The sequence below is a fragment of the Balaenoptera physalus genome (assembly GCF_965194825.1).
Source record: "Balaenoptera physalus genome assembly, chromosome: 3".
NCBI lineage: Eukaryota > Metazoa > Chordata > Mammalia > Artiodactyla > Balaenopteridae > Balaenoptera > Balaenoptera physalus.
Window position 1 is genome coordinate 5,068,239 of NC_138890.1, and position 19,604 is coordinate 5,087,842.

Sequence of the window (19,604 nt, forward strand, 5' to 3'; positions counted from 1 at the left end):
TAAAAAAAATTATTCACTTATTTATTTATGGCTGTGTTGGGTCTTTGTTTCCGTGCGAGAGCTTTCTCTAGTTGCTGCAAGCGGGGGCCACTCTTCATCGCGGGGCACGGGCCTCTCACTATCGTGGCCTCTCCTGTTGCGGAGCACAGGCTCCAGATGCGCAGGCTCAGTAGTTGTGGCTCACGGGCCTAGTTGCTCCGCTGCATGTGGGATCTTCCCAAACCGGGGCTCGAACCCGTGTCCCCTGCATTGGCAGGCAGATTCTCAACCACTGTGCCACGAGGGAAGCCCCTTTCCATTGCTTCTCAGTGCTCTATTTCTCTTGCATGGGCTTTTTCGACTTAAAGGAAGACACACCACATAAGAGTTGTGAGTTAAAGTTTTCTTCGGGGTCTTACTGAGGACTATAGCCCAGGAGACAGCTACTCAGTTAGCTCTGAGGAAAATGCTCTGAGGAGGCAGGGGGGAATGCCAGTTTATACGTGATTTTTGGCTAGGGAATACATTCGGTCAAGCATACATCTTGGTAAAAGATTACTGCTAGTCACAAAGAACAAATATCTCAAGTGAATGCATTTAGTGCTTTTCTGTGTATGGGAAGATGCAAGAATCTGGAATCATTTAACTTCTTCCTGAGATATACATCTAAATATCTAAGGCCTGCTTGTGCAGAGCATGGAGTGCCTCATACAGTTCTCCATCCTGAGTTCCTCTCAGGGTGTACACTTGCTCAGCAACTGCGGTAGGTTACGACTTCACCCTTGTAGAAATGGGTGGCGAGCAAACTCTTTGTTCTTTATTTACATACTTCTCTGCTTTAATCTCTTTTCATTCTTTCTTTCCTTCCTTCCTTCCCTCTTTTTTAAATTAATAATTAATTAATTAATTTATGTTTCCATTACACTTGAATTAAGAGCAATTTATTAACTCCATAGACATTTCTCATAATCCAGAAGTTCTCTTTGTAATTTCTAGATGATTTTATTTTCACTGAAAGCATATATTTGGAATACCTCATTACAGGATGGGGTTGATGGATAAAGAACAATTTTTTAGACCATGCTCTAACATTAACTTTATTACAGCCAACTATACTTTGTGTGTAAATCACTGGAATTTGTGGTGATTCCTCTCCCCCTGTCCAGGTCCAGAGTCATTGACTACTAAAGCTGGAGGTCATCCGGTCCAGTCCTTTTATTTAGTAAAAACTGAGACCAGAGATAAAGGGATTTTCATTGGAGTAAAAATTGCTTCAGGGACTTCCCTGGTGGTGCAGTGGTTAAGAATCCGCCTGCCAGTGCAGGGGACACTGGTTCGAGCCCCGGTCCAGGAAGATCCCACATGCCGCGGAGCAACTAAGCCCGTGTGCCACAACTACTGAGCCTGTGCTCTAGAGTCCACAAGCCACAACTACTGAAGCCCGCGTGCCTAGAGCCTGTGCTCTGCAGCAAGAGAAGCCACCGCAATGAGAAGCCTGTGTACCGCAATGAAGACCCAATGCAGCCAAAAATAAATAAATTTATAAAAAAAAATTGCTTCGATATTTCCCAACAGGGAACATTATAAAATGAAACTGTAATAGGAGAGGCTAACAAACAGCAAAAGAGTCCAATTTTTGTTTTATCTTCCTCCCTAATTTCTCTGCCTCCTTTCAACTCCCTTGCTGTGGTGAAATTCTCAAAAGATGAAGAAAAAGAGGAAAGAAAGGGCGAAATAAAAACTGGGTTTTTGATTCCTGAAAAATTGAAACTTGTATATGGTAGATAATTTTCAGAACCCACACTTCTGAAACATCATGCCTATAGCATATGGCAGCACCCTTTATGCTTGTTTTTATTTATTTATCTTTCTTTTTTCATGCTCTGTGAATTTTATTTTTTGAAAATGTTATTGGAGTATAGTTGATTTACAATGTTCTGTCCCCTCTTTTACTTTTGTGACAGCTTTATTGAGGTATAACTCATATACCATACCAAAAAATCCATCCATTTAAAGTGTATAATTCACTGTCTTTTGGTACATTCACAGAATTGTGCATCTATTACCATAATGAATTTTAGAACACATTCATCATCCCCCACCCCCAAAACCCTGTACCCATCAACAGTTAGTCCCCGGTACCCCCTCCCTCAGCCCTAGACAACCACTGTGCTGGTTACTTTTATGTGTTAACTTGATGGCCCACAGAGTGCCTGGATATTTGGCCAAACATTATTGTAGGTATGTCTGCGAGGGTGTTTCTGGATGATGTTGACATCTGAATCAGTGAACTGAGTAAAGCAGATTGTCCTCCCTAATGTGGGTGGGCCTCATCTAATCAGTTGAAGGCCTGAAGAGAGAAAAATAAAAGCTGATTAAGAGGAAACTCCTCCTGCCTGACTGCCTTTGAGTTGGGATATTGGTTTTTTTCTTGCATTTATTTTATTTTTAAAAATTTATTTATTTTATTTTTAGCTGCATTGGGTCTTCATTGCTGCACGTGGGCCTTCTCTAGTTGCTGCAAGTGGGGGCTACTCTTTGTTGTGGTGCGTGGGCTTCTCATTGCGGTGGCTTCTCTTGCTGTGGAGCACGGGCTCTAGGCACGCAGGCTTCAGTAGTTGTGGCACACGGGCTCAGTAGTTGTGGCTCACAGTCTCTAGAGCGCAGGCTCAGTAGTTGTGGCGCATGGGCTTAGTTGCTCCACGGCATGTGGGATCTTCCTGGACCAGGGCTCGAACCCATGTTCCCTGCATTGGCAGGCGGATGCTTAACCACTGCGCCACCAGGGAAGCCCTCTTGCATTTGTTTTTATTTTTATTTCCTTCCTTTATACTCAAACTGAAACATTGGTTATTTCTGTCTTCATACTCAAACTGAAATATCAACTCCCTCCATTGGCTGGAGCCTGGGGACCTTTGGACTGAACTACACTATCATCTCTCCTGGGTCTCCAGCTGGCCAACTGCAGGTTTGGGGACTTGTTCAGCTCCATAATCGTGTAAGCCAATTCCTTATAATAAATCTCTCTCTCTATATTTTTGTGCATCCTATTGATTCTGTTTGGAGAATTCTGACTAATACAACCACTAATCCACTTTCTGTCTCTATGGATTTGCCTGTTGGGGACATTTCACAAAAATGGAATCATGTATCTGATTTTGTATCTGACTTCTTTCTCTTAGCATTGTATTTTCAAGATTCATTAATGTGGTAACATGTGTCAGTACTTCATCCCTTTAACTGCCAGATGATCTTCCATCATATTGATGTATCACATTTTGTTTATCATTCATTGACAGACATTTGGGTCATTTCAATTTGGGGCTATTGTTAATAATGTTGGGGTGGAAATTTGTGTCCCAGTGTTTGTATGGACATAAGTTTTCATTTCTCTTGGGTACATACCTGGGAGTGGAATTGCTGCATCACGTGGTAACTCTACGTTTAACTTCTGAGGCACTGCAGGACCATTTTCCACAGATGCTACACCATTTTAGAATCCCACCAGAAATGTGTGAGGGTTCCTGTATTAGCTGGGGTGCTCCAGAGAAACAGAACCAGTAAGAGATGGGTATTTATAGAAACTTAACGAAGAATTTGCTCATGTGAATTTGCCCCATGACCTGCCATCTGCAAGCTGGACTTCTAGGAAAGCTGTTGGTGTAATTCCAGTCCAAGTCCAAAGGCCTGAGAACTAGCCCACATGGGGGAGGGCAGTGCTCTCCACTCTGTCTGCTGATTCAAATGATAGTTTCTTCCAGAAACACCCAGCAATATTGCCTAACTAGACATCTGGACAGCCCATCAAGATGTTGACACATCCAGTCAAGTTGACACATAATATTAACCACCACTGTTCCAATTTGTCTCCATCCTTGACAGCATTTTTTTATTGTCTGTCTTTTCCGAATATAGCCATCCTAGGGGGAGTGCAATGGTATCTCATGATGGTCTTGATTTGCATTTCCTTGATGACTAATGATGTTGAGCCTTACTTCCTTCTTTCCTTTCACAAGTACTTCTCCTTTCTTCTCTGTCATTATTACACTCATTCCCATGCGATACTGTAGACACTCTAATGCCCGAAGAAAACAAGGCCAGCCTGGTCTCGATAGAGAGTTAGCAAATATTTCTGTGTATAGCTGTTTAATTGTAAACAGCACTATGAAGGAAAGTACCAGTAATAATATAGGCACAAGAGGAGAGAATTTGATCTAGTCCTGGGGTTAGGGAGAATGATGTAGAAGGTTCCTTGTAAAACTATAAATCCAATCGGGGCCCTCCTCACTCTAGCACCTTCAATGGCTCCCTCTTGCCTAGGCAAGAAACACTCAGTTCTTAGCCTAGCATTTTAGCTCTGCATCACCTGGTTGTAGCCTCATTTTCTACTTTATTATTATTATTATTTTTTGGCTGCGTGGCATGTAGGATCTTAGTTCCCTGAGCAGAGATCAAACCTGTGCCCCCTGCAGTGGAAGCATGGAGTCTTAACCACTGGACCGCCAGGGAAGTCCTCATTTTCTACTTTACAACACACCCACGAGCATTCCCCCACTTCTGCCATAGTGGGGCTCATGGTCCTTAGCTTTCAAGTTCTGAAGGTCAGAGTCTGAAGGGAGTCTCGACGGGCTAAAATCAAGGTGTCAGTGACACTGTGCTCCTTCCGGAGAGTCCAGGGTGAGAATCCATTTCCTTGCTTTTTCCAGCTTCAAGGAGCCACTGCATTCCTTGGTTCATGGTCACTTCCTCCATCTTCAAAGCCAGCAACGCAGCATCTCGCATCTCTCTCCGACTACGGCCTCTGCTTCTATCCTCGCATCTCCTTCTCTGACCCTCCTGCCTCCCTCTTATAAGAACTTGTGGTGACATTGGGCACACCTGGATAATCCAGGCTTACTTCCTGGTCTCAAGGCTTAATCGTATCTGCAAAGTCCCTTTTACCATATAAGGTAACATATTCACAGGTTCCGGGGATAACCTCTGGGTTACCCCCAGCTCAAATGCCACCTTCTTTTTTTCTCTTCTTGTTTATGTCTCTTTCAAAGAACTCAGAGTAGAGTGGGGGAAACAGCTGCCTAAAAAAAAAATCTGTTGATGTGGAATCTAGAAAAATGGTACAAATTAACTTATTTGCAAAGCAGAAATAGAGATACAGTTGTAGAGAACAAACTTATGGATACCGAAGGGGGAAGGGGGGTGTGAGAGGAATATACACTATTGATACTATGTATAAAACAGATAACTAATGAGAACCTACTGTATAGCACAGGGAACTCTACTCAATGCTCTGTGATGACCTAAATGGGAAGGAAATCTAAAAAAGAGGGGATATATGTATACATATAGCTGATGCACATTGCTGTACAGCAGAAACTAACACAACATTGTAAAGCAACTATACTCCAATGAAAATTGAAGAAAAAATCTATTGAAATACCACGTGGTAACTGGTTTATTCTGGAAGCAGAGAGAGTCAGCCTGAGTGTTCAGGAAACATCATGAAGATGCAGGATGTGTAGGATGGTCTTGTGGGGGATGCCTTTGATATCTGTCAGACCTGGGTTTCAATCCCAGCTCCACCAGAGTTACATGGTCTTAGGGAAATTGTATAACCTCTTTGAATCTCAGTGAAGTATGCTAAACCATACAGACTTCTCAGCATGTGACCAATTTGCCATTTCATATAGTTTGACCTAAAATTGTTCCCTTGCCCGGACTGCAATATTCAATTTGCCATCTTGTGTAGCTTATTCTGGTGTTTGGGGATTTTCAATTTGCAACACTGCAGTTTTCAACTTGCCGTTTCACAGACCTCAACCTACAACCCACCTAATAGATTTGCTGTCACGTTTGCATAAAACAAGGTTTGTAGAGTGGTCAGCTGCTATGGGTTTATCTGTCTCCCCCCCAAAATTCACATGTTGACGTTCTAACCCCCAGGACCTCAGAATGTGATGGTATTTGGAAATAGTTTGTTGCAGATGTAATTAGTTAGGATGAGGTCATACTGGACTAAGGGATCCCTAATCCGATATGACTGCTTCCATATAAAAAAGGGGAAATTTGGACACAGATACAGAGGAGACTCCTATGTGAAGATGAAAGCAGATATCAGGGTGATGCTTCAAGAAGTCCAGGGAACCAAAGATTGCCAGCAAACCACCAGAAACTGGCAGAGGACCATAGAACGGAGTCTCTCTCACAGCCCTCAAAAGGAACCAGTCTTACTGATACTCTGATCTTGGACCTCTGGCCTCCAGGATGGTGAGACAATAAATTTCTGTTTTTTAAGTCATCTAGTTTGTTGTTCTTTGTTATGAGCGCCCTAGCTAACTCATAGACCAGCACATGGAAAGCTCTCTATACAAAGTAGCCATCCTTTCAGTTATTAGGAGATGGCGCCACTGAGATTTTTTTTTTTTTAAATTGTAGTGAAACCCACACAATACAAAATTTATCATTTTAACCATCTTAAGTGTGCAGTTCAGAGGTGTTAAGTACATTCACATTGTTGTGCAATCATCCCCGTCATCCATCTCCAGAACTTTCTCATCTTCCCGAACAGAAACTCTGTCTCCATTAAACACTAACTCCCCACCCCCTCCCCCAGCCCCTGGCTCCCACCGTCCTACTTTCTGTCCCTATGGATTTGACTCCTCTAGGGAGCTCTTATGAGTGGAATGACACAGTATTTTGTGATTGGCTTATTTCAGTCAGCATAATGTCCTCAAGGTCCATCCATGTAGCATATGTCAAATTTCTTTCCTTTTTCAACTTGAATAATATTCTATTGTATGTATATATCACATTTTGTTTATCCATTCACCAATTGGTGGACATTCTGGTTGCTTCCACCTCTAGGCTATTGTGAATAAATAGTGCTGCTATGAACGTGGTTGTAGAAATATCTCTTCGAGTTCCTGCTTTCAATTTGCTCAGGTCGATACCCAGAAGTGGGATAGCTGTATCTTAATTTTTTTGAGGAGTCTCCGTACTTTTTTCCATAGTGGCTGTATCAATTCATATTTCCACCAACGGTGCACAATGATTCCCTTTGCACCACATCCTTGCCAATATTTGTTATCTCTTGTCTTTTTGATGATAGCCATTCTAACAGGTGTGAGGGGATATCTCATTGTGGTTTTTTTTCTTCTTCCAGTTTTTTGGAGATATAATTGACATACAGCACTGTAAAAACTTAAGGTGTACAGCATAATGACTTGACTTACATACGCCATGAAGTGATTATCACAATAAATTTAGCAGACATTCATCATTTCATATAGGTACAAATTTTAAAAAATAGAAAAAAATTTTTTGGTATGAGAACTCAGAATTTACTTTCTTAACAACTATCATATAGAACATACAGCAGTGTTAACTATATTTATCATGTTGTACATTACATCCTTAGTATTTATGTATCTCATAACTGGAAGTTTGTACCTTATGACTCCCTTCATCCAGTTCCTGCTCTCCCCTCCCCCCCACAATCTCTGGTAGCCACAAATCTGATCTCTTTTTCTATGAATTTGTTTGTTTTTGAAGTATAGTTGACCTACAACACTGTCTTAGTTCCTGGTACACAACATAGTGATTCAATATTTCTATATATTTCAAAGTGATCACCACTATAAGTCTAGTTATTATATGTCACCATACAAAAATATTACATAGTTATGACTATATTCTCCACACTGTATTTCATAACCATGACTCACTTATTTTGCAACTGGAAATTTTTACCTCTTAATCTCCCTCACCAAATTTCTTTCCTTCCTCCACCTTACTCCCCTCTGGCAACCACCTGTTTGCTCTCTGTACCTATAATTCTGTTTATGTTCTGTTCTCTTTGTTTATTTGTTTTGTTTTTTAGGTTCCACATGTAAGTGAAATCACACAGTATATGCCTTTCTCTGTCTGACTTATTTCACTTAGAGTAATACCCTCTAGGTCTATCCATGTTATCTCAAATGGCAAGGTTCGATTCTTTTTTTTATGGCTGAGTAATATTCTGTCTATCTATCTGTCTATCATCTATCTATCTATCTATCTATCTATCTATCTATCTATCTATCTACCTATCATCTATCTATCACATCTTCTTTATCCAGTTATCTATTTATGGGCACTTAGGTTGTTTCTATATCTTGGCTATTGTTTTTTTTTTTTTGTTATATCTTGGCTATTGTAAATAATGCTGCAATGAACATATGGGTGCATATATCTTTTCTAATTAGTGTTTTTAAATCTCTGGATAAATACCCAGGAGAGGAATTGCTGGATCATATGGTAGTTCTATTTTTAATTTTTTGAGGAATCTCCATACTGTTTTCCATAGCAGCTGCACCAATTTACATTCCCACCAACAGTGCACTAGGGTTTCAATTTACATTCCCACCAACAGTGCACGAGGGTTTCATTTCTCCACATCATCACCGACACTTGTTATTTGTTGTCTTTTTGATAGTAGCCATCTGACAGGTGTGATCATTGTGGTTTTGATTTACATTTCCCTGATGATTAGTGATGTTGAGCACCTTTTCATGTACCTGTTGGCCATTTGTATGTCTTCTTTGGAAAAATGTCTATTCAGTCTCTCTGCCCATTTTTTAAATTGGATTCTTTTTTTCTTTTTCTTTCTTTTTTTTTTTTCACTGTTGAGTTGTATGAGTTCTTTATACATTTTCTGTATCAATCCATTGTCAGATATATGGTTTGCAAATATTTTCTCCCATTCCCTAGGATGCCTTTTCATTTTGCTGATGGTTTCTTTTGCTGTGCAGAAGCTTTTTAGTTTGATATAGTCCCACTTATTTATTTTTGCTTTTGTTGCCTTTGCTTTTGATGTCAAATCCAAAAAATCATTGCCAAGACCAATGTTAAGGAATTTACCACTATGTTCAGGTCTTTAATCCATTTTGAGTTTATTTTTGTGTATGGTGTAAGATAGGGAACCAGTTTCATTCTTCCACATGTGACTGTCCAGTTTTCCCAGCACTATTTATTGAAGAGGCTATCCTTTCCCCATTGTATATTCTTAGCTACTTTTTCATAAATTAATTGATCATATATGCATATATTTATTTCTGGTCTCTCTATGTGTCTGTTTTTATGCCAATACTATGCTGTTTTGACTACTATAACTTTGTAATATAGTTTGAAATCAGGAACTATGGTGCCTGCAGCTTTGTTTTCTTTCCTAAGATTGCTTTGGCTAATTGGGGTCTTTTGTGGCTCCATACAATTTTGGGATTACTTTTCTACTTCTGTGAAAAGCACCATTGAAATTTTGATAGGGATTGCATTGAACCTATAGATTGCTTTGAGTAATATAGACATTTTGACAATGTTAATTCTTCCAATCCACGACCATGATATATCTTTCCATCTGTTTGTGTCCTCTTCAATTTCATCAATGTCTTGTAGTTTTCAGTGCACTGATCTTTCACCTCCTAGATTAAATTTTTAAATTATAAATGGGATTGTTTCCTTAATTTCTCTTTCTGATAGTTCACTGTTAATGCATAGAAATGGAACTGATTTTTGTATATTGATTTTGTATCTGGCAATTTTACTGAATTTATTAATTCTAACAGTATTTTTGTGTGGGATATTTAGGGTTTTCTATACATAAAATCACATCATCTACAAATAGAGACAGTTTTTCTTCTTTCTTCCTGATTTGGATGTCTTTCTTTCTTTTTCTGCCTAATTGCTCTGGCTAGGACCTCCAGTACTATGTTGAATAAAAATGGTGAGAGTAGGCATCCTTGTCTTGTTCCTGATCTTACAAGAAAAGCTTTCAGCTTTTCACCATTGAATGTGATGTTAGCTGTGGTCTTGTCATATATGGCCTTTTTTATTGAGGTACCTTCTCTCTATACCCAGCTTGTTGAGAGTTTTATCATGAATGAATGTTGAATTTTGTGAAATGATTTTCCTGCATCTATTGAGATGATCATATGGTTTTTATCCTTCATTTTCTTAATGTGGTGTAGTACACTGATTATTTGCATATGTTGAACCATTCTTGCATCCCTGGAATAAATCCCACTTGATCATGGTGTATGATCCTTTAAATGTATTGTTGAATTTGGTTTGCTAATATTTTGTTCCTTCTTAACCCAAAGGAAAACCAAGATGGCAGTTTTAATAATTCAAGATGATTAAATCTTGAATAATCAAAGTCAGGATAAGGTCCTAGGATCAGACATTCATTGGTTAGGTAGTTGCCATGGTGATGGGAGGAGAGTAGGGAAATGATTGATACCTTTTACCCCATTAAGTTGCATAAGCTGATGACAATTTCCAAAGAACTTCCAGCTACAAGGTCTCTGCCTCCTACTGGGGAAGAGAAGTTACTCTAAGATCTCCGAGGATTTTGTGATCAGGAAAGGGGTGGGTGTGAGGTTGGTTTCTGGTGGCTATAGCAGAGGGAATAAAGGAGTGATTGTTTTGAAGGAGAGAAGAAGGAAGAAAACAAATAAATGCGGGAAGGAAGAGGTTGGGAGAAGTTTGGCAATATCTGAGAAACCAGAGCTCTGTAAGCCCAGGTGGCTTTTTAAAAATTAAATTAATTAAGTAAATTATTTTGCAGGGAGATGTTGGGGAGGGGGGCTGTGAAAATGCCAGGATAGAGCTGAGGTCTCAGCCTGTGCGTTTCAAGCCAGGTAAAGTGAGAACAATTTTGAGCAGTGTGGAATTTTGGAGAGTGTTGGATCAGGAAATCCACAAGCCATTAAAGGAGAAACAGATATTTAGATCCAAGGATGTAAAAATAAAAAAAACGCACAGCAAAAAAAAAAAAAAAAAAAAAAAAAAAAATCATCGGCAACGTCAAAAGTTAAAAGACAAACTGAGAAGATATTTGCAACTCATATTACCGATAAAGGGCTAAAATCCTTAACATATAAAAACTTTGTACAAAACAGAAAGCAAAAGGTTGATGACTCAATTAAGAAAAACTGGGCAAGGAGTGGACACATTGCAAAACCATTTGGTGGTTTCTCAAAAAAAAAAAAATATATATATTTCATATTATTCCATATTCTTTTCCATTATGCTTTATTACCAGATATTGAATATAGTTCTGTGAATGCATTAATGCCACTTTAACAGGGTTAATTTTATTTTATGTGAATTTCACCTCAATTAAAAAAAAAAGAGTGTCCACACATGATTTTACAGAAAAGAAAATACAAATGATTCAAATGACACTGAAGTATGGGGGCGGGGAATAGGCTCCCCTTTTATTAGAAATAAGACAAATGAAAAGCTTCTTTTCACATCCCATGGAGAAGCCATGCTCACATGGTGCAGATTAAAAATCTAAATTGGTTCAACACCTGTGGGGGCCAATTTGTTAATAAATATCAAAATTACAAACACACCCTCTTGGACCCAGCCATTCCACTTCTAGGAATTTATCCTACAGATATAGGTGTGAAATGACCTAGGTATTGTAGAAGAAAAAGAAAGGTATCAGACGTGGAAAGGAAGAAATAAAATTTTTTATTTTTAGAAGAGTTTTTAAAAAATACTTTAACCAAAAACTGTTGGATCTAATAAACAGATTCTGTAAAGTAAAACAAAGAAACAAACAAAAAAATAGCACAACCTCCCCCAAATCAATATAGAAACATCAATTATGTTTCTGTGCATTAACAAGGCAATCTCACGGTGGTCCAGTGGTTAAGACTCTGTCCTTCAGATGCCTTTCAGGTAGGTGTGTGTTCATTCCCTGCCTGGGGAACTAAGATCCCACATGCCACATGGTGTGGCCAAAAAAAAAAAAAGAAAAAAGAAAAAAAAAGTTTAAAAAAAGCCAATGCATTCTCAGGAAGAGAAATACAACCTTTGGATACAATACAATGTATCCAAAATAATAAAAATACTTACGAATAAATTGACGATAAAACAAAGAAAAAAATCCCTCCCAACAAATCTGGGCCAGGAAGTGCAATGGTCAAGGGCACACCCACTGAATCCCAAAAAAAGTCTCATCAGCGTTTCTGGAGGGCAGCAGAGGCTGAGTAAGGTTGGTGCAGAGAATGTCCCCGTGGGCTAAGAACGTTAGGCGCTGGGAGGCGACGGAGCAGCCGTGGTGAAAGTTGAGGCGTAGCAGGCTGATGCTGTGGGCCGTGGGGAAGCAGATGGCCACGGTCAGGGTGGCGCTATGGGGCTTGGCGGTCCATGTGGAGAAGGAGCAGTTGGCTAAGGTCACCTGGATGTGCAGCCTATAAATGCCATCACGTTGGATACGCAGCTGCCCGTTGTCCAGCTCTGGCCCATGCACGAAGGAGCGGCCCAGGGCTGGGCTTCCCTGCCAGCGCAGCCTGGGGTCCTGCCGCGATCCTGAGAGGGCTGTGGGAGAAGGGATGGAAGGATGGAGGTTTAGGGAAACTGCGTGCTACAGAGGGAATGCCCCAAACTCCCATGTTGAAACCTAACCCCCAAGGGGATGGTATTAGAAGGTGGGACACTGGGAAGTGATTAGATCATGAAGGTGGAGCCCTTATAAAAGAGACCCCATATCCACTGATGGATGAATGGATAAAGAAGATGTGATATCTATCTATCTATCTATCTATCTATCTATCTATCTATCTATCTACACATACACACACATATATGTATACATATACGTATGGATGGATTGTGTGTGTATATATATACACACACCATACACATATATATATCAAATGGATAAAGATGTGATATTATATATATTATTATATATAATATATGTGATATTATACACATATGTGTATATATATATATAATTCAACCATCAAAAAAGAAGGAAATTCTGCCACTTGTGACAACATGGGTGGACCTAGGGGTAAGTCAGACAGAGAAAGACGAATACTGTATGACTTCCCTTATACGTGCAATCTAAAACAAAACCAAACCCAAACTCATAGATACAAGAACAGACTGGTGGTTGCCAGAGGTGGGAGCTGGGATGGGCAAAATAGGTGAAGGTGGTCAAAAGGTAAAACTTATAAAATAAGTTATAAACTAAGTCCTGGCAGCGTAATGTGCAGCATGGTGACTAGAGTTAATGATACTGTGTTGTATATTTGAAAGTTGCTAAGAGAGAAGATTTTACAAGTTCCCATGGCAAGAAAAAATAATTTAACTATGTTAGCTAGGCACTGTGGTGATCGTTTTGTAATATATACAAATAGAGAACCGTGTTCTACACCGGAAACTAATACAATGTTATATGTCAACTATATCTCAATTTAAAAAGAGAAAGAAGGACTTCCCTGGTGGGTCCAGTGGTTAAGACTCCGCACTTCCAATGCAGGGGTACGTGTTCCATCCCTGGTTGGGGAACTAAGATCCCGCATGCCCCTCGGGGTGGGGTGGGGTGATGTGGGGTGGCCAAAGAATAGAAATAAAAAAAGAAAGGGGGTGGGGAGAGAAAAAGAAGAGCCCGGAGAGCTCTCTCCCTCCCTTTCCGCCACGTGAAGACCCAGAAAAAAGATGAGAAGATGGCTGGCTGGGGACTTCCCTGGTGGTCCAGTGGTTAAGACTCCATGTTCCCAATGCATGGGGCGTGGGTTCCATCCCTAAGTCGGGGGAGCTAAAATCCCACATGCCTCGCGGCTAAAGAACAGAAGCAAGATTGTAAAAAATTCAATAAAGACATTAAAAACGGTCCACATCAAAAAAAAAAACAAAACAAAACAAAAAAACAACAACCAAAAAACAAAAAACAAAAAACAACAAAAAAGAAGATGGCTGGCTGTTTATGAACCAGGAAGCGAGCTCTCACCAGACACCAGATCTGCCGGTGCCTTGAGCTTGGACTTCACAGCCCCCAGGACCATGAGAAAGAAATGTTTTGTTTAGAAGCCACCTGGTCTGTTATTCTGTCATAGCAGCCCGAACAGAAAGCACCAGAAAGCAACAGAGAAAAAAGACGAATAGCGTTTCCCTCCGTTACAAAATGGAATGAACACACACCCAACCCTCTGGGGATGAGAGGGGGAGAGGCCCAAAGAGGAAGAGGGTTAGAGAGAGGCTGGGAGAGGACTGCCAAATGGCACCCTCGCTCACGTTCCTTCACGTCCTTGCTCTAAAGCCTCCTTCTCAGGGACGCCTTCCCCATGGCCGCATCTTCAAGGGCAAACCCAACGCTGGCCTGCCCGATCCCCCTCCCTTGCTTGATATTCCTCCCAGAAGTACCAGATGCGTGTTTTACTCTCCTGGCATGCTGCATATTTTCCTTGTTTATTTATTTATTTTCTGATCCCCGTGGTAGAAAGGAAGCCCCGACAGGGCAGGGATTTCTGTCGGTTCTGTGGGCTCTCGGGGCACCCAGAACAGGGCTTGCCTCACAGTAGCCGCTTAATTAGTGTTTGCGGCCTCAATGAGGGCAGGTTAGTGATGGCTATTAGCTTGGTTTAGTTGGTTTGGGATCTCCCGAGGGAGAAAACAAAAGGCTGAGCAAGGAAGCAGGCACTCAACAGAACGCCGCCGTATCTCCCTCTCTTTCTTTCTTTTTCTCATCCGTTCTCAATTTCTCTTTCTCTCTCTCCCTCCCCCACCCTCCTTCTTTTCTCTTTCTCCAACACACATATGCATCTGGTTTTACCTGTGTGATTCAGCTGCAGCTCCGCTAAGTCCCACTGGAAGAAAAGAAAAGAGGGCTGAACACCTAAGCACCAGAGGTCTTGAATGCTCCCGAGGGAAGAAGCTCTCTTTTCTCAACCCATCCTTCTATCCACCCATCATCCCACCGGACTGAGTTGGGATCTTTGTGAAGGACTCTTAAAGAGGAAGTAGGTTTGAACTAGCCGTGAGCATGAAGAGAAGACCTTCTGAAGAACTTCTTAGTTTCCAGGATATAACACAGGGCGCCTCGGCACACCTACCTCTCTCCCCCTGCAAAGCTCTCCCACCCCCGTAATGCAGCCCCCAAAGCCGGACCCTGTGGTAGGTGTCCAGGGTTCCTCCTGTCCTTGGAGGCCCCGGAACTGCCCCTTCCCAGCTTCGAGAAGCCCCCAGCAGCCTCTGAGTCAGCCTGCTGGGGGAACACCAAAGACGAGTCATTTCCCAGGCCCCCATACAGTACGTATCTTTCTCAGATACGTCCTCCACCCCAGGATCTCCACCCGGGATTTACCTCCTGGTGTCGGCAGAACTGACTATCCTAAGCCGGAGACCCCCGGGGCCAGCCTTGCCCCCGCCTCCCCTCCCTGCTCTGGTCTCTCTCGCTCTGTTCTTTTCCACCAGATCTTTCTTCCTGGCAGATTTGTTGTTGTTTCTATTGTTTGGCCGCGCCGTGCGCTATGCGGGCTATTAATTCCCCAGACCAGGGATGGAACCCCCCCACACCCCTGCATTGGAAGCGAGGGGTGTTAACCACTGGACGGCCAGGGAAGTCCCCCTGGCAGATTTTTATTCATCTCATTCTGATCTTTTTTTTTTTTCCTTTTTTGGTCGCGAGTCTCTTAGTCTGCGCTCTAGCTCACCATCCCTCTGCCCCGAGCTGATTCTTTCCACAGTTGCTCACCTGCCCTCGGCGCTGCACCCCCTCCCCAGGGCCCTGCCCCAGCTGGAGGTCCCCACGCTCCTGAGCTTGCAGAAGGCAGATGTACGTCTGTCTCTCTCTTCCTCCCTTCTGGACTTACCTCAGTTGAATCCAGCTGCTGCTTTCGGGTGAGGTGAACACTGCAGACGAGGCAGCCTATCACCATGCCAAGGAGAAGCAGCAACAAAGCCACCCACCAGATGGACACCCAGGGCCGGTGAGGCACCTGGCAGCCCGAGGCCTCCTCTGCCATCATGATCCTCTGCAAGCACTTCATCAGCTGTGTGACAGGGTGGAGGGTATGCAGACGGCAGGCAGGAAGAGGGAAGGAACCTCAGCTCGCACACAGCTATGGGGCCCTCTCTGCCTGCCTGAACCTGCCAGGGACCAACCGTGCCCCACCCTGGGGATGTCCGGCAAAGGGAGGGACCAGACTCAGTTCTTCAGTGCAGGGAATTCCCCTCCAACTTCTGCCGGTCCCCAGTCTGCAGAATAGGTGGGCCAGGGTGCCCCTCAATTTTTCTATTTGACTTCCCACACTCACCTTCCTGTTACTCATTCAACAAACCTTCACTGAACATCCACTATGGACCAGATGCTCTGCTGGGCCTCAGGGCTACAGCCACAGCACCCAGGGATGGAGGAGGGGTCCCCAAATATCTATGTGTTCCTCTCCATCTTCCCAGCCTCCCTGACGCCCCCGTGGTGGGACCACCCCTGATGTGGTCACATGACTGACCTGCCTAATAGGAAGAGAGTAGAAGCTGACCAAGGGTCACGTCCATAGCCTGATGTTGTAAACATGCCACACTGCCTTTCAATTCTGTTTCCCTGTGGTCTTGGAGGACACCCATTCTTGATGACTGTAGTGGCTTAACTATGTCACCCCCAAATTCATGTCCACCCAGAACTTCAGCATGTGACCTCATCTGGCAACAGGGTCTTTGCAGAAGTAAGGATGAGGGTGGACCCTACATCCCATGATGTCTTCATAGGAAAAGGAGAGGACACACAGAGACACAGAGGAAAGTTGGAGGTAGACATTGGAGTGATGCAAAACACACCAAAGAACCCCAAGGATTGCCGGCAAACCCCAGAAGCCAGAAAGAGGCAAAGAAGGAATCTCCCCTAAAGCCTTTGAAAGGAGCGCAGCCCTTCGGACACCTTGATTTCAGATCTCTGGCCTCCAGAACGGTGAAAGAGTAAATTTCTGTTGTCTCAAGCCACTAGTGGGTGGTGCTCTGTTATGGCAGCCTCAGGAAAGGAGTAACAACGGCGTAGCTACAAGATGAAGAGACGCTACCTGGGCTTTGTAGGGTTGGGACAATACTTTGTTAGGATCAGTGAATCAAACCACTCACTAGTAGCACAGAAGCTGTCACAGACTGTATATGCCAAGTGCATGTGGCTGTGGTCTAAGAAGCTTTACTTGTAGACACTGAGACTTGAAAATTTCATTCCAGAGTGAGGAGTTACAGTGGCCTGGCCTGGGGTGGGAATGGGGTCGGGGAGAGAAGAAGGAGGTGAATAGGGACTAGATATCAGAGATGGAGCCAGCAGCGTTTGCTGATGTGGGAGGGCAGGTAGAAGAAAGAGGGGAGACAGAAGTGTCCAGAATTCCTGGGATCCAGGTGATCGTATACTCCCTGAGACCCCCCAACTACAAAAGCAACTTCCTTTATGAAAACCCTAGGATTCCAGGCCTGGGGATTTAGCCAGCAGCACCCTCAAAGAGACATTAAGCTCTCCTGGTCCTGGGGGCGTGATCCTCAGAACTGTCCCCGACCTACTTTCATACCGTATGAAACCCCCGCTGGGTTTTAAAGTCTAGGTCTGCTGGCTAACTCCATCTGCAAGACCTTCCAACCCCTGTCTTGTCATGGTCCCCACTCTGGACCTTTGATGGTTCTTTGCAGCCCACCTGGTGTCCTTTCCCTATCTCCATCTAGCTGAAAGCCATTCATAGTCACAAATAATTGCTACCGAGCATGGTTAAGTATGTAGAATCTGGAGTTTCTCAACACACTTGGATTCCAATCTCTGGAATGTCACATTTTAGCCTTTGGGAAACTCACACCCCCATCAGCTTAAGTTCAATGTTTCCATCTATAAAATGGGCTGTGAAATACAACAAACTATAACATAAGTTATAACATAAAAGAAGAAGAGTCACAGATAGAACAAACTGGTGGTTACCAGTGTGTGTGTGGACAATATAGGAGTGAGGGAGTGAGAGGTTCAAACTACTGGCTGTAAGACAGATTCAACACGGGGAATGTAGCTGATATTTTGTAATAACTTCAAATGGAAAGCAACCTTTAAAAATTGTATTAAAATAAAAAATTTAAATAATAATAAAATGGGCTGTGATGAGATTTTAAGGAGAGACACATGCAAGGCCCTTAGCACAGCGCAGGCACACAGCAAGTGGTCAGTAAAGGCTAGCTTTTAATGTTGCTATTTCCCCCCAGGAAATGCTCATTAGAACAACGGGAATGGGTACAAGCAGACAATTCACAAAGAAGTTCAGGTGGCTGATCAACACAGAAAGATGACGCCAGCCCTCTTGGCAATAAAATGCAAATTCCCTCAAGTTCACAAGGGAAGTTAAAAGATGGCTAAACCCAAAGTAAATTCCAGCTGGATCACATATTTAAGTGAAAAAAAAAAAAGAAAAGAAAACAAAAAAAACACAAAAAAGAAGCCATGAAAGTGAAACGGAGCAGGGCCGTGTGGTCCTTCCTCCCGACGTCCTCCGCCTGCCTTTTGTCTGTAGAAAAATTTCAGCCAAAGAATAAGTTTAATCAGAGAAGGGAGAATGCAGAAACAAAGGAAAACAGCCCAACAAGACTAAATAATAATAGTTTAGTCATTAAGCAAAGTCAAGGACCTTTAGTTCCTTCTCGAGGGCTCTAGATAATATTCTGAGCCCTATCCTGTGAGCTTGTCTTGTAGATACTGAAACCTCCACCAGGTGGAAGAAGGTAACTACACGATGACCAGAATGTAGCCATGACATAAGTTGCCACAATTCCGAGAACTGGCCCTAAGGAAATGGGAACAAACCGACCCTGGAACTGAAGACTTGAACTGTACTTGAAACAATCAAGATGACGCTGGTCAGATCACCGCTGACCAATTTCAAAATGATTATGTCTGTATGTAGTCCCCTCCCCCTATGTATAAAAGCTCTTGCCCACTGATTATGGGGGGCGGGGAGTCGGCCTTTGGACAGGAGTCTGTCCTCTGCCCCCGGCCATCCCCCACCCCCGTTGCCGGCATCTGAAATAAAGCAAACTTTCCTTTCCGACGACCTTGCCTCTTTATTGGCTTTTGAACGGTGACTAGCCAGACCCCACTTTCAGTTATGAAAGTACTGAAAGTATGATACATTCATAAAAATTCACCTGGGTGCAGTGCAGACTTTTTAAGTATGTTAGAAAACAACGAAGAAGACATAAAAGAGAATGTTGTTATGTTTCGCGTATAAGTTAATAATGTCTGCATTAAAAATACCTTCCAAGTTAAAGGCACACACACACACACACACACACACACACACACACACACACACACAAGCAGCAAGACAGAAAAAAAGAAAGGTTTGCAAGGCCCAAAATAGACAAAACTGTTCTCCTAAGATATAAATAACTCAAAAGTTAAGTCATTAAGAAGTGACTAATACTTTCTAGAAAATGAAATGAATATGAAGTCAGGTTCTAAAAAGAAATATGATCGAACGTGAAACGTGATATCATCTCTGTTCTGAATAAGATAACTAAAAATTGAAAGCACACGGAATACACCTTTTCTTTTGCACCCATCGTAATTTGGTAAATGATCAGAGCGTTGGTTGAATCTGAAGATTCATGGTGTTGTAAGCGTGTAGGTGAAAAGCATCCCTAATACCCGGATGCTGGGATTTGAAATGAATCCAGCCTTCTGGAAGGCCAGTTTGGCAAATCCATCAAGATCCCAAAATGCACCTCCCCTAATGTCCATCAGTTTCACTTCAAGGATTTCATTTCGTAAGCACACTCGCACGCACGTGTCACGAACAGAGATGTACACACACAAA

General features: G+C 42.5%; 1 protein-coding gene across 1 annotated transcript; it reads right to left on the reverse strand.

Moving 5' to 3' along the window:
- Positions 1 to 8,748: 8,748 nt before the first annotated feature.
- Positions 8,749 to 16,311, reverse strand: CD70 (CD70 molecule; the record flags this gene model as incomplete). The annotated part of the gene is given in 5 exon segments (XM_082453997.1): positions 8,749 to 12,336; positions 14,588 to 14,621; positions 15,627 to 15,833; positions 15,836 to 15,903; positions 16,296 to 16,311. Coding segments are annotated over 5 exon segments (714 nt in total). The 3' UTR covers positions 8,749 to 11,947.
- Positions 16,312 to 19,604: the final 3,293 nt, after the last annotated feature.